The 15662-nt window shown below is 43.2% G+C and overlaps 1 protein-coding gene across 3 annotated transcripts in view; it reads left to right on the top strand.

The window, feature by feature from the left end:
• TNIK (TRAF2 and NCK interacting kinase) overlaps positions 1-15662 on the top strand; it is a 392097-nt gene that overhangs the window by 344807 nt on the left and 31628 nt on the right. For all 3 annotated transcript variants that reach the window (XM_061637314.1, XM_061637313.1, XM_061637315.1), the window contains 3 exons: positions 359-522; positions 1390-1487; positions 14482-14666. In XM_061637314.1, the coding sequence (XP_061493298.1) occupies positions 359-522; positions 1390-1487; positions 14482-14666 (447 nt within the window). The remainder of the gene's footprint in view (positions 1-358; positions 523-1389; positions 1488-14481; positions 14667-15662) is intronic.

Raw genomic sequence — 15662 nt, 5'->3', positions numbered from 1 at the left:
TGAGTACCAAAGACCAAGGCTCAGCACACTTCATTCACATCTGAATTGGGGTGTAGGTTTTCTCTTGGCTTAAAGTGGCTTCAGGCATGCTTATCACCTCTGAGATTGCAGGGTTTGACATTAGGAATGCCCAGCATGATATGTACAAAAAGGAGATTCCCAGAAATGTATTCAAACATAAGACATCGCTGAAGGAGGATTTGCAGCTTTGGAGGCAGTAAGTGCACAGAAGATACATCCGTGCATAAGTTAGGGAAAGGCTTGCCAGCTGTAATGGCACAAATAGCTTTCAGCTGCCTTCACAAAGCACGCCCTTAAAGACACATGAAGAGTGACACCTATTCCCTCTCCTCTCTAGTAACCCTGACCTGCGGAGGACGGAGCCCATAATGGAAAACCCTTTACAGAGGACAAGCAGCGGCAGTTCTTCCAGCTCAAGCACCCCCAGCTCTCAGCCCAGTTCCCAAGCAGGCTCCCAACCTGGATCCCAAGCTGGGTCTAGTGAACGTAACCGAGTCAGAGGTGAGACATGGGTCCCCCCCCCACCTTTTCTTTTTGCATTCTGGCAAGTCCATTGGCAAGTCCAGCTTGAACCTTTGTAAAAGAAAACAAAAATGAATTTCTGTTTTCAGCCATGAAAGTCTGTCCATAATATCAAAGCGGGGGGGGGCAGGGAGGAATGCCATGTCCCTGCTTTGAACCATATTGCAGGTTGCATGGTACAGGGCCAACTGCCCCAGTTTCTGTTTTCTGGGGAAAGCGGCAGGGCTGGCAGGCAGGCCCTTGTAGGAAGGAAAGCTTCTCGACCAAATAACTTCTCCATCCTCCCCCATTTTATTGTGTCTGAACCCCTATGGCAAAGCACTCGGGTGCCTGCTTCCCATAGCCTTGGAGGGCATCCTCATTGTTTGCCTTAATTAAGCCCTAGTTCTTACTCAGTGGCAAACTCTGCAAACCTCTTCCATGCAAATGTTCCCTCCATATAGCATGGTAGGGAGCAAGGATCTAGCCTAGCTTGTCCCTGTCACACCAGTTTTTTTATATGCAAAGCGTTTTTATTTTGAAATATTAATTTGTCATGTGAAGCCCCACCAATAGTCGGAAGTGATACAGTACAGATACAGGCTAACTAACAATGAACTGGGCGTCAGTTATGAACAAAAATGGTCATGGTGTAGGAGGTATCGGGACTTTCCTGGTAACAAGAGGCTTACCATATCCTTTGAGATCCGTGTTCATAACAAGTTCTAAAGAGAGAGATTTACAATGGATCCTGAAGCAAATGGAGAGAGAATGGGCTGCTCTGAAGTAGAGCTCTTCTCACCAGTGTGAGCTCTGCAGGTGAGAAGGTCTTTAATCCCATTTGTGCCTGCTTTGCTCTTTGCCCAGGAAATGCCAAGCCCGAAGGATCCCCCGTCCTCCCTCATGAGCCAGCTAAAATAAAACAGGAAGACAGCAAAGACATGACGCGACCAAGCCGACCTGCTGTGAGTTTCAAATCTGTTTTGGGATAGAATTCTGCCAGCAGAAGCTGAGATTTTCTTTAAGCCACAACCTTTTGAGAACAAGTAAAGAGTCAAATGCTGTTGCTCGTCTTCGCATTGCCCCCAATTCAGTCTTGCGTGTAGGAAGAGACTGCAAAAAGCGGGAATGTTTAGAGAAATGATGTAATGAGTTTGCTTCAGTCCAGTAAAAACCTTCAGCATAGGAATAACTGAAAACATGGTTCATTATCAGTGACTGAGGTTGTTCATATGAAATCATACTTCTCAGTGGAATTAATATGTTGGAAGGATAGTCTCCAAAGTTAGTTTTGTGGAGATGACATCACATGGTGCTGTCTGGGAACACATGATCATAGTTCTTGTGTTTGTCAAGAGCCAGGCAGAGTTGATATCTAGAAGGCCAAGGATGATGCAAAATGCAGTTAAGATGCTGTTCATAAAGGGCAGCTGGAAACCCTAGGCAGGCCATTACTGGCTCAACTGGACAAAAACATGCTGCCCAGCTCAGAGAGGGGAGAGAACCAAGACGTACTTTCAGGAAATGGCATGGAACAGAGAAGAGTTGAAGTTGTTCACATTCAGGGGTTGAGTCTCTAGGCAGGATAGTGATGAGGGAGGTGTACGAGAGCCAAAAAAGCATGGTGGCAGGAAATTGTAGGGCACGCCTGCTTATTAGCCAGGTAAGTCCTCTAGTTAATTAGCGTTCTGATTTTTGACCTTTGGCAGGCAAGGGGGGAGTGACATGAGAACATCTTCCTTCAGAGTCCATCTAACATGGTGGCATTGTTAGCTGTCTGACATGCCCTTGAGGATGCATGCTCTAGTATGGTGGTGTCTTACAACAAATATCTTTATTACAAATTCCACAAAGGCACACAACCAACTCATCCAAAGTGTTCCTCCTGATTTAATTTTGTGTCTGACATTTCTGCACTGGCAGAGGGCATGGGAGGAGTTTCCAGTTAGTCTCTTTTGAATGTGTATCTGCTGTTTTGGTGATGTTTTTTTTTTCTTTACGCTTCACAGCACTGAGCTAACAATTTTGATTTTATTTCTAACCTGCTTGCCTTTCCTCTGGCATTTTCCTGTCCTGATCTGTTTCCTCTGATGCTGATTAATCTTCCCTTACTCCCAGAGCTATAAGAAAGCAATAGATGAGGTTAGTGATACCTTTTCTTAGTTGGTCATGCCTTTGCAGGGGTGACTAGTTAGTGTTCAAGATCAAGCCATATTTTTTTGGATGCTGACATTTAAAAAGGTGGTACTGCAATCATGATTCTGGATGAAAGATTTTATATAGAAACAGGGAGCTGCTTCAGAAAAAAGAAAGGTGGAGTGTAGTGGAGGTGTCAGGCGTTTATTTTTATCCATATTTGGCTGAATAAAATCCACTTGCAGACAGCTTACATTTAGCCCACCAGAAGAGTAACTCTGGATCTGTGCAAGTCAATATTCATGTGTGCAAGCAAAGAAGAAAGGATCTGGGACTATAGAGAAAAATGTTGTATATGGGTAGTAGGGACTAAATTAAAGCCCACGTTTCTGAACTTTTTCTGATGGAAAAGTGCATGATAGTAATGTCTGATTAAAATTACTCTGCCTCTGTAGAACATGCCTGCCTAAAATGGGACTCCATCAGATATTCACAGAAATATGATATCCCAACTACCTTTCTTAAAATCAGGTTTGGTACAAGGCTGGGCAACAGATAAAATTTGTTTCTAGGCCCCAGAGTTTCAGGTTGCATTTGAAGTCAGTACAACTGAATTTAAAAAATACTGGACACTGGAACAGCCAAAGCAGGGCCAAACTAGCCATTACATGCAGATGTGTGTAACAGCCATGCCAGTCCTCTTTTAAAAATTAGGATGGAGGTGTGCAGGAGATGTACTTGCCCTGCTCTAGGTCTTCCCCCTTCCTCAGTGGCGTTTCCCTATGTGGGATTTCAAATGTGTTGTTTACCCTCAAATTTTGATTCTGCAGTGCAGGGTGTATGGCTGTCCTATAAATTCAGAGTAATTCTTCATGGCTGTAACACTGAGCTAGTTTGTCGTTATGAGCCAGATCCTTGATGGTAATGAATTATACTGAATTCTCGCAATTTGCATAATTTGCTTTCATCTATTAGTGTACAAGTAAGTATCAAGTCCTCTGACTGCCTCAGTGCACCACTGCTGGCAGAAAATATCAGCTCTTGCTCCGTTCTATCCTAGCAGTGGATGCTGAATGGAGGGAAGCTTGCATTAGTACTGTCCATCCATCCTAAGTTCAGCAATTGTAGACTTCCACTGTAACTGGAAGTAGCTGGGCATTTCCTGTGGTGCACTAAAATCCAATATATGCTGAGCACCAGGGCTGTGGAGTCGTGAAGTCGGAGTCGGGAGCAATTTTGGGTGGAGTCAGAGGCGGAGTCGGTGGAAATGTTCCAATTCCGACTCCGACTCCTTCATAAATGGCAAATGTATATTAACTAGTAATAACAAATTTACCGTAGTAAAATGGTAGCACAAGGCATTTCATCACCACCACGTGAATCCAGAGCTTGGAAAAGTTACTTTTTTAAACTACAACTCCCATCAGCCCCAGGGATTGGGCTCGTGGGAGTTGTAGTTCAAAAAAGTAACTTTTCCAAGCTCTGGATTCACGTGGTGGTGATGAAATGCCTTGTGCTACCATTTTACTATGGTAAATTTGTTATTACTAGTTAATATACATTTGCCATTTATGAAGGAGTCGGACAGTAGAAAAATAGAGGAGTCGGAGTCGAAGGTCTGGTGTACCGACTCCACAGCCCTGCTGAGTACAGTACACGCTGCTTGTCACATGACCTCCCATCCCTCATATCTGTGTGTGCTGCCAGGCTGGAAATCAGTGTGGGCTTAGGATTTTCCAGCAGCAGTACATTGAGAGGATCATGCAACTCAGTTCTAAGACTGAAGTGTGGAACAACATTGTGATTTCAAATCTGGGGAAATTTAGAAGGCAGTTTTTTATGCTCTAACCAGCTACAATGGAGTTGGGAGTTGGTTGCGAAACTCTATACGTGATGACTTTGGGGCAAGGCGTAAATTGTGCTGTGGAATTACAAAACCACCAAAGATTTTTATGAAACCTTTTTTTAAAAAAAGGGTTTAAAGCTTGCATTGTTCCAGATAACTTCTTAGTAAGTATATTTGAAGGGTGCCTCACGTGAAAGGTACATTGCTCTTCTCCACTAGTAAGCCAGAAGAGAAACAAAGTCACTTGATGGGCATTCCCCTTAAGACAGTAAAGCTCCCAAATGTTGCAAAATGACTTCAGGGCAGGGTAGTGGTGGTAGCACCAAGCAATCTGCAGGCATAATGCCAAGCTTTCAACAATTAATTTTTTAAAAAAAATTTAAAAACTAACAGAAATAAATCAACTATACAAAAATCACAATCAACAATCAGCCCAGTACTGGGAGCTATCAAAAACCCAACAACTCATCTTCATGCTCAGGTTACTTCTCACTCCCTCACCCATTTTCTATTTCCTGTAGTAATATTGCACACCATATGCACCCTCTCTTCACACCAGGTCCATTGACCAATTCTCCCTCCTCCCTCAGGACTAAACAGGATGAGGCAAGGCAGGCAGAGGCAGCCAAATCCTTGATGGTACCCAGAGTGTCTCTCTTCCACTTAAGGGTCAAGTTAGGCAAGTTGTTTGCCCCATAGTTTGCTTAGTTGATTTTTCTTAAACCAGTAGCCTGTGTGTAGGAGCCCAAGCTGGATTGGGACCATAGGGGGAGGGGGCTTCGATCTTTTATCTCTGCTGATTCCAGTCATGATCATGGGGGAGGGCAAAGGGTTAAAGCATACACACACACACACACACACATATGTTGTCCCAATCCAGCTTGGGTGCACCAGTTACTTGTTAAACAAAGATCTATGCAGGTGCAAACAATATGACAAACATCACACCTTGTTTGGCCCTCAGGCTTCTTAAGGGATGATGGGTAGCGTTAAAAGTATGTCCACATTCCTTCATTAACTGTTACTGATAACAGAGTAGGAAAAAAACATTTTTCATGAAGCTTTCAGGCAACCAGTTTAAATTTGGATTTTTCCAGCCCTAGTTATATTTATTTTGTTTAACAAAAAACAAACAAGCAATTAAAACATTTTTTGAAAAAATGGTTAAACAGCAGTAAACTAAAAATAAATTAAAACATATCAACATCTATGTGTCTGGATAGGCTTGCCTAAACAGAAATGTTTTAAGCAGGTGCAGTAGAGACTACACTGAAGTTGCCTGCCTGATGTCAATAGACAGGGAGTTCCAAAGTGTAGGTGCTGCAACACTACAAGAATGATTTCTTATAAGTACGGAACAGGTATTATGTGGCACCTATAACAGTGCCAGTTTTGCAGACTGAAGCAGTCAAGAGGGCACGTATAGAGGCGCTCCCGCAAGTAAACTGTCCCCAAGCTGTTAAGTTATATACCAATATACCATTATATACCAATCGTGACACTTTGATTCTGGCCCGATAACAAACTAGCAGCCAGTGCAAATCTCTGAGCAGAGGGGTTATATGGTGACAGGGTCTCATTCCTGTCAGCAGCTTTCCTGCAGCACTCTGTACTAACTGTAGTTTCTGGGTCAAGCACAAGGAATGCCCCATATTGAGCCCATTGCAGCAATCCAGTCCTGAAGTCACCAATGCCTGAACTACTGTGGTCATACTCTTCCAGTCCAGGAACAGTCATTGCTGTTGTACCAGGCACAGCTGATAAAAGGCACTTCTGACCAATTATAACCGGACAGATTGAAGTTCCTAACAGCAGCGTGGTTCTACTCATCCCGTTTTGTGGGTGGTGGTTACATATTTTATCTTAGTTTAGCTTGAGTAAGAGAAGAGTGGGTAAGAGGGGAGTGTGTAATGAGTTTCCCTTTGAAGCTGAACAGTGTTTCATTTTCAGTTGTCTAATTGCTTTTTGTTTATTTGTCTCTGGTCCACAGATGGGATAGTCAATCAGTGTAGCCACACACAGTTCTCACTGTTGATAGGGATACTATCATAGACTTAAAATCTTGGCAACTTAAAATTGTGTACGGCTTTTTAAATGAATAAATAGACAAATAAATAAATCAGCATCGGTTATTACCTGCTATTATTGAACACTTGGAGCAATACTATTAAACGATAGTATTGACATGTTTTGTTAAAGGGCTTGAGAAAGCTGTCTTATCTCTGCCATTTTTGTTCATTTGCAGCTGTAGATCTTTCCCTTGACAGAATTATTATGTTGGGGCCATATTGTACATGAAATGGGAAATTCATGATCAGACTGCCAAATTCTTAGCTAGACATGTATCTGATTCACAAACAGATGCAGATGCCAATAGCAGTAGCGATAGATCATGTGTTTCCAACCTACTGCACAGATGCCATAAGTTCTAGAAGCAGCAAGAGTTTGAAATGCCCATGGGCAGGAGGAGCAGGAAGCACGTGACCCTGGCTGAAGCGTGGAATTGGGCCTGCACTCTTGCCTGCTTCCCCATTGCTGAACTCCTGCACCCCACCTCAACACAGTACACTAGAGGAAATGGAAAACCATCCCAGTGTAGGAGTGAGTAAGTACTCAGTGTTCCAACACGTGCCTTACACAAAAAAAGGAATATTAAAAGTATAACAGTTAAGTGGTCTTCTGCTGGGAAAAGCGGAAGGGAGTAGAAAAAGAGGAAGGCCAAACAAGAGATAATAATAATAATAAAATTTTATTTGTGAGTCGCCTATCTGTCCGAATTAATGGACACTCTAGGCGACATACAACAACATAGTAAAATACAATCTACAAATCAAAAATCCACAATCAGTAGTTAATCTAAAACCAGCCTTCAATTAATATATCATAAAACTAATCCACCCGAGAAATCCTGTAGGCCTGCCTAAATAGCCAGGTCTTTAAGGCTTGGTGAAAACCCATCAGGGAGGAGGCATGTCGGAGGTCAAAAGGAAGGGAATTCCAGAGGGTGGGGGCCACAACCGAGAATGCCCTCTCTCTGGTCCGCACCAGCCTAGCTGTTTTGACTGGTGGGACCAAGAGGAGGTCTTGTGTGGCTGATCTCATCTGGCGGCATAATTGGTGATGCTGGAGGCGGTCCTTCAGATAAACTGGGTTGAAACCGTATAGGGTTTTAAAGGTCAACACCAACACCTTGAATTGGGCCCGGTAAACAACTGGTAGCCAGTGTAGGTCTGCTAACACCGGAGTGATATGGTCACAGTGATGGCTATGCTTAATCAAGCGTGCCGCCGCATTCTGTACCAGTTGTAATTTCCGGACCGTTTTCAAGGGTAACCCCACATAGAGCGCATTACAGTAGTCTAAGCAGGAGGAGACCAGGGCATGTATAACTCGTGGGAGCAGATGCACCGGAAGGTAGGGTCGCAGCCTCTGTATCAGATGTAATTGATACCAAGCTGCCCGGCTCACTGCCGAGACCTGAGCCTCCATGAACAACTGTGAGTCAAGAATGACCCCAAGACTGCGGAGCTGGTCCTTCAGGGGTAATCTCACCCCGTTGAGTACCAAGTCGATGTCTCCCAACCTTCTCTTGTCACCCACGAGCAACACCTTGGTCTTGTCGGGGTTTAGTTTCAGCCTGTTCTCACCCATCCATCCACTTACAGACTCCAGGCACTTGGACATGGTGTTCACAGCCAACTCTGGTGAGGACTTAAATGAGAGTTAGAGCTGAGTGTTGTCCGCATATTGATGACACTGCAGCCCAAAACTCCTGATGATGGCTCCCAGCGGTTTCATATAGATGTTGAATAGCATGGGGGAGAAGATAGAACCCTGTGGTACTCCACAATTGAGAGGCCAAGGGTCTGAAACCTCATCCCCCAATGCTACCCGTTGATGCCTGTCTGAGAGATGGATTGATTCCACAAAGGACGCCACAGACCTGAACTTACAAGATCTGAACAGGGTGGTTCATGACAGATGCTATTGGAGGTCGCTGATTCATAGGGTCGCCATAAGTCATAATCGAAGGCACATAACAACAACATAAGTGGCCTTAATGTAAATAGAGTAATCCGCATGTCTGTACATGATGACCATTGATAGGCCATTGTACCAGCCTCTCACTGTAGAATAAGGAACATAGAAGCTGCCTTAGACTGAGTCAGACCATTGGTCCATATAGCCCAGTATTGTCTACACTGGCTGTAGCTGGTCAGGATTTCAGACAAGGTTTTCTCTCTGTCCTATCTGGAGATGCTGGGGATTGAATCTGGGACCTTCTGCATGCAGAGCAGATGCTGTACCACTGATCTATACCCCTTCCCCTGTGACCCTTGAAGTCTAGCAATGCTGCAGCTTTTATTTAGTTGTTTTTCAAGAGGCTTGGAATAGGCTAGCAGCTAATGGAAGGCAGGTAGTACCCCTCAGAGTTGCTCTGTATATTTAGAAAAATGTGATACAGTCTTGACTATCTAGACCCTTGCACCAGCAATTGACTGCATCTATAATATCAGCAAGACATTCAGTCTAGTCTTCTCCTTGACATGCTAGTTTTCTGTAGGCAGTGTTAGAATGTGGATTCAAATATGCAGTCTCACACCTACATTCTGAAATTATTGCATCCTAAGGAGGGCCTTACCATATAACCATTCTGAACATATTAATCTGCTCTCAGACCACATACTTAGATGCCAACACACACCTTACACTGTAATTCTAGTTATTTGTATCTGTCACTGGAAGTCTAGAAGACTATGAAATTAGAAATTTGTCTCGATTTGGAGCCTGTCTCTCTTGCTCTGATAGTTTGTAAGGTTATAGCGAAGCTGTAGTTTATATATCCAAACCATAATAGCTTTAAAATTGCAGTTGAAAACATCTAAAGCCTATTTGTCGCAATCCTAGTTTTTGAGTTAGGGGTGTTGTGGAGATAACAGTTCTAAAAGAGGTACAATGCACTGCTTTAGGTAATTGGAAACGATCCAGCCTGGATGAATGAGTCACTAATTATTGGACTTTGAACTATATATTGTAAATGTCTTCATGCTGCCTGAATCTTAATTAGGCCTTCTTTGCATTTTAGGGGCAAAAAATCTAAGCAATTAAAACCAAAGGAATTGATCTGGCAGTAATGAAAATATTTACTTCGATTTGGCCAGGTGTTAATCACAAAGTTGTTTGGCAATGGAAACAAACCCTTAAATCCTGTACTCTCTACTCTTAAAAAGGAACAAAATGGAAGAATGGGGGAGGGCTCTAATTTTTCATTAGTTGGGTAGGAGCAAATCTGTTAAACACTTATCTGTGATTACAATCTCTGAATAACTATCAGTCAACAGTGTATGAATTAGAACAGGATTTCTTTGTTCATACACAGCCTCTTCCCAGTAGCTTTTTAGTAGTAAATATCCTCTTCCCCATTTGTCACAACAAAGAAGAGATTTCACAGTTTAGAAATAATTTTCTCTAATTAAAAAATATTAAAAGTTGAGAATCGTGAAGGATGACCGAGCAATCCTGACAGAAATGTTTCACTGGAAATCTTGCTGCTCAGTGATACCAAAAACCTTCAGGACTGAAATGCTAATATCTAAAGTCACTTACACTGATACACCCTCATTCATGCAGTTGGATAATGGAGATGGCATGGTACAGTACAACTATACTGTCTGCAACTTTACAGTGTGGTGTAGTGGTTAGAGTGTTGGATTGGGACCTGGGAGACCAGGATTCAAATCCCCACACAGCTATGAAGCTCACTGGATGACCGTGGGCCAGTCACAGTCTCTCAGCCTAACCTAACTCACAGGGTTGTTGTGAGGATAAAATGGGGAGGAAGAGAACCATGTACACCACTTTGAGACCCTTGGAGAAAAGGTGGGATATAAATGTAATAAATACATAAAACTGTTACTTGGAAGAGTTCATTGAACATCATGCTCCGCATCCTCAACATACAAATAATGCAAGGGTCATTTCTCATGGTTACAATTTCAAGACATAGAAATTGTCTCATGAGACACTTTCGTTCTTAAAAAAAGGGAAAGACCCAGACCAGTCTCAGAGTTTCTAGTACAATGGGCAGCTCTTAGCATCACAAACTCTTTTCCCTGAAGAACTCCCATTGACTGGCAGTAGCTACCGCCCAGTTTGCCCCAACAGCAGAATTGTGGTCTCTGGCTTTTCTGGTTGTAGATTCCTGGAGCTGCTGAAAAGCAGCATTTTGGGGACCCTGCAAAATCTGTTCCTGAAAGAGAAGCCTGATTTGCCCTGGGTGTTAGCCAGCCATGAGTAATTCTGGGAAGCCGTGAATGATCCTCTGGGATATAGTGGTCTTCCTATCACAAATATGCTGTAATCTAGCCAATGCATCTATTTTGGATGCAGCAGTATTGATTCATGGATACTCCCCCTTCTCTTAAAATTACACCATCAGGCCTAACCTAGGCACATTTCCAGTCTACCAGAAGGGTTTTCCCCCCAATGCACAGAGTGTATTACTTCAGTCCTTCCTGACCTTGGAAGCTATGTGTCACCTGTGTTGATTCCTCCCTCCTCCCTTGATGATCCTTTCTTCTCACAGCAAGTCTGCAGCAATGACAGAGTGTGGGTGGGTGGCACAATTCGCTGGGGAAAGGATTGTGTCAAACTCTGTGCAACAGGGTACCTCCTCTTCTGCAAGTCCTGCTTCCTGTGCTTCAGATTTAAATGTTAAGACACCAAAATGACATTATAGGGGGTCTTTTTGTGAAAGAGGTGCGTGTTACATCTTTGCACTGAGACAATAAACTGATAATTGTGGTCTTGCTCTGCAAAACAAAGTAAATGTGCTTTTAAGAAATGTGTGAAAAGGCTTACCACCTCTGATAAGATTACACTGCAATAGATAGATAGATGGATGACCCGAAATGATAATGTGTTTGATTTAATCTGTGCAGAGTTAAAGATACCTTCGCATGCTTTTCAGTTTGATATCATTGGTATTTTGAGTTTGACAGTCTACCTAGGCTGTCCATTATCTACAAAGTACAGCTAAATTAACTAGGGTTGCAACTAATCAACTTTAGCTGATTAATCTGCAAGAGGTTATTTTAATTGGTTAGGGCTTCAAATAAAGGATAGATCTTCTCATTCTTTGAGATTCCTTTGGTTGCGACGTGATGCTATAAAATTTGTAGGGATGGCTTCCTCTAACAGGACCTAGTAATTTTGCGTGATTTCTTACACTTCTTTCAGTAACTCATAAAGATACATATATTAAGATTCTGGCACTGTGTACTGTCAAATTCAATTGATCAAAGTACTTTCTGTAGGTTTTGCCCATACTTGAGTGACACATGAACTAAATTGAAAGATGCGATAACCTTGATGTTATGCAAATAGAGACAGGATGTCACTCTGTCTCTGCAGCTTTACGGCACGATTCCTGTAAGCCGGACATTTGCAAAGTGGCCATTGAGTTCAGTGTAGAACCCAAAGCATCATGGGGCTGTATCAGGGCTCAATCTCTTGGTTTTGCCTGAGTTTTCACTTCTTATGATGAAAGCAGTGCTTTAAAAGGAAAGACAGGCCTGTACAGGATATGTTTGGGGTCATTTTCCTCTTCACTGATGGTAAAAGTGGGGATACTGGGAGATGTGACAAAGACAGAATGCAGCCATAAGAACAAAAACAACAAAAATGTGGAAATTAGCCTTTTTTTTTCAATGAGTTTCTTTCTCCCTAACCCTCTATCTCTGACCGAATGTGCTGATGGCTCCCTCGGTCACTAATATAGGGAGGAATGGTAAGACTAACTGTTGCAATTGCTTTGTTCATCATGTGCATGCCTTATGCAATAATCTCTTATAACCCATTCTAATTAGAGCTCTTGTATTTTTATTTTTTGCCCTACTGCTTCCCCCCTGCATTGCTATAAAAGCATGTAAGATTACAAGAAGTCTATTTCTTCTACATGGTGCTTGCAGTGGCCTTTGTCTTGAAATAGTACTGTCGATCTAAAAATGTGAAGTCTTAAGGTTTTGTCAGTGTCATAGTAAACTGAAAGCTCTTTGTGTTTTTTCTAAGTTTTCTAGTTGTCCCCCCACTCCTTCTACCTGTAACTTTCAGAGTGTGCTAGGCTCACATTTACCATAACTATTGTAAATCCCTGTTCAGGGCATGTGTAAATTTGTGCGAGTCTTAGCAAGTTCATCCACACTCTGCATCTCCTGGAGCTGAAGAAGTCCTGTTGTGACACTGTTTCTCTTGAGTCTCGTGCATACATCACGTTATGTGTCGTTCTTACTGACTGTTTTTCTAGACCTCTGTCAGCAATAACTCAAGGTAGTTCACTAAAGGCAAATGGAGGTCCCCAGTTATTTAAATCGGGGCCATGATGATGGCTAAGGGTATAGCCACACACACACACACACACACACACACACACCCCGTAGTGCCAAAAAAAGAGTAATCAGGAGAAAGATATTTGTTCACTTCTTTACTGAATTTATATCCCACCCTTCCTCCCAAAGAAACCGAGGGTGGCAAACATAAAACAATTTTAACAGCAACATAAAGAAAAGCATTCTAAGAACAGTTTAAAACATTCTGAAACATAGTTAACAGTTTAAAAACTGTTAAAAATCACCCATTGATTTCCAGGTTGTCAGGAACAGTCCATTTCAGCCATCAAATGCCAAGGTGAATGTTTTAGACTTCTTCCTGAAAGTCAATAGACACACCTTGCTGGGGAGGGCATTCCACAAACGGGGAGCCCCACAGAAAAGACCCTGTCATGGGTCAGCACCAACCAGGCAGCACCACCAACAAGGCCTTGCCTGCCAATTGTAAGGTCCAAAATAATTAGTACTGGGGAAGGTGCTCTTTTAGATACTTCTAGAAGTGTGTTGCTGGCTGCCTTACTGGGATCGTATATTATTTTACCCTTTTAAGCAAGGACTGGCTATATTTAAGTTCTTTTCCCTATAAACTCTAATCTTTTTCTTACAAACTACCACCTATAAAAGTTGTATTTGGTGAGCCCCCTTCTATCGATGGGGCTTCTCCTTCTCACTGCCATCATCACCAGTTCCTCCACCCATGGCTACCATCTGCTTTCTTAGAACCATAGAGTTGGAAGGAACCTCAAAGGTCATCTGCTCCAACCCTCTACTGAGGCAGGAAATATACTATGATAGCACCCCTTCTTCAAAAAAATGTAATAAAGGAAAGTCCATCACCTTCCAAGGCAGCCTTTTCCACTGTCAGACAGCTTGCACCATCAGGAAGTTCTTTCTGATGTCTAGTCGAAATCCCCTTTCAAGTAATTTGAGCCTGTGGGGTTTGGGACTCCCATTCTGGAGCATCAGTAAACAGACTGTCAGACCAAAGACACAATTGTGCACATGTGCACAGGCACACACACCGCAAGCTGTATCAGTTAGTACAGCATCCTGCATGAATCAGGGCTGTCATGTGAGTTTCCCTTTCCCTGCCAGGCACACTTTTGATGTGGTTCATGAATAAGAAACAACATGAAGCTCCTGTTCACATTGCGAGTTGTGCTCAGAGGCTGGGGTGGGGTGGGTAGGGATAAGGTATATTGTAATAAATGTCCTCCAAAGGTGACATTGTTTTCCAGTTTACTATGATTGTGACCGAACTCCCATTTGTTTTTAACAAATGTTACTGTGCCTGTGTTTGTACATAGAAGACTACAAACAGATACGTACACACATCTCTGTGGTCAGATAAAACCAGTAGGTTGGTTGCTGAGTTTCCAACAAGCGTAAAGCCAATGTTTGTTTTTATGAAAGCTACATGCGATGTTGTCTTACTTTGTCCTATGTGTGTAAGAATACTATAAATTTATTGTTTTTGGTTGCTTGTGCTCTGTAGTGTAGCTTTCAGTCAGATGTGTGTAGCCTTTCCCCACCCCAATAAATTGCTGACAGAACTCATGTTGGTTTCCCTCTCTTTCCCGTCCCTTCTAGGATCTGACTGCCTTAGCAAAAGAACTGAGGGAGCTGCGGATTGAAGAAACCAACCGGCCTTTGAAGAAAGTTACCGACTATTCCTCCTCCAGCGAGGAGTCTGAAAGCAGCGAAGAGGAAGAGGAGGATGGGGAGAGCGAAGCACAAGATGGGACTGTTCCTGTCAGCGACATCCCAAGGCTTATGTAAGGCCCATTTTTGTGAAGAGAAGTCCGTGATGATTAGCACCATTTTATTTGAATTCATGGGTGGGTGGAATGGCATGCTCTTGCGTGTGACAGCATCTCCCAGGCCAGGTCCCTCCCTATAATATGTAGGATCATGGTATCACCTTGCGTGTTTGTCTGCTTCTCTTCTATATCAACTGCTGTTGATGGGGGGAGGGGGAAATGTATATATCATTGTGACCTCACAACATGGGATAAGTTACTGGAGGTTACTGGGAAGAGGAGAAAACCTCAACACAAGGATGCAGTTTTTGGCAGCAGCTCTGTGTTGCAGGTGACATGCAGGTCTTCACTGTGGTTGCAGCTTTTTGTGCTTGGGAAAGCAATTGAATACAGTAGGGCCCCGCTTTTCTGTGCCCCAATTTTCAGCATTCTGCTAATACAGCACCAGTGGGACGATCAGTTGTAGCACGGGGAGCTCCAGCTGCTGCGCTCCAGCTAACAGTACTTGGCCCCTGAAGCACTCCGCGCTACAGCTGATCACGCACATATACAGCTGATCACGCACATATATAGCTGATCACTGTACAGCTGATCGCATGCTATGCCCCACTTTATGGCAGGTTTCGGTTTTTGGCAGGGACCTGGAATAACCCACCGTATAAGTGGGGCCCTACTGTACACTTGAGTTCTGTGGCTTCTTTGACTGGAACCAGTGAACAATACAGACCGGATCAGGGCTTGCCAACAACTTGCCCCAGTCAAAGGGATGACACAGTATGGCTTCATACAATGATAGAGCTGAAGAATCATAAAGCACAGATAGAGATGCTGTGGGTTGGTGTTCTTGTGTTCAGGAGGCCTGTTCTGGCTGGGGTTGCACTCTCCCTGAACGACCAGGTGTGTAGCTTGAGGGTACCCAAGTGGCATCAGTAGTACAGAGTGCCTGTTCCCAGCTTTGGCTAGTTTGTGAGCTACAGCCGTTCCTGGATAGAGTCAGCCTGGCCACAGTAA

Source organism: Rhineura floridana, chromosome 7 (assembly GCF_030035675.1).
Source record: "Rhineura floridana isolate rRhiFlo1 chromosome 7, rRhiFlo1.hap2, whole genome shotgun sequence".
Classification (NCBI taxonomy): domain Eukaryota; kingdom Metazoa; phylum Chordata; class Lepidosauria; order Squamata; family Rhineuridae; genus Rhineura; species Rhineura floridana.
Note: the sequence above shows the minus strand (reverse complement) of the source record. Positions and strands in the feature narration are given on the sequence as shown.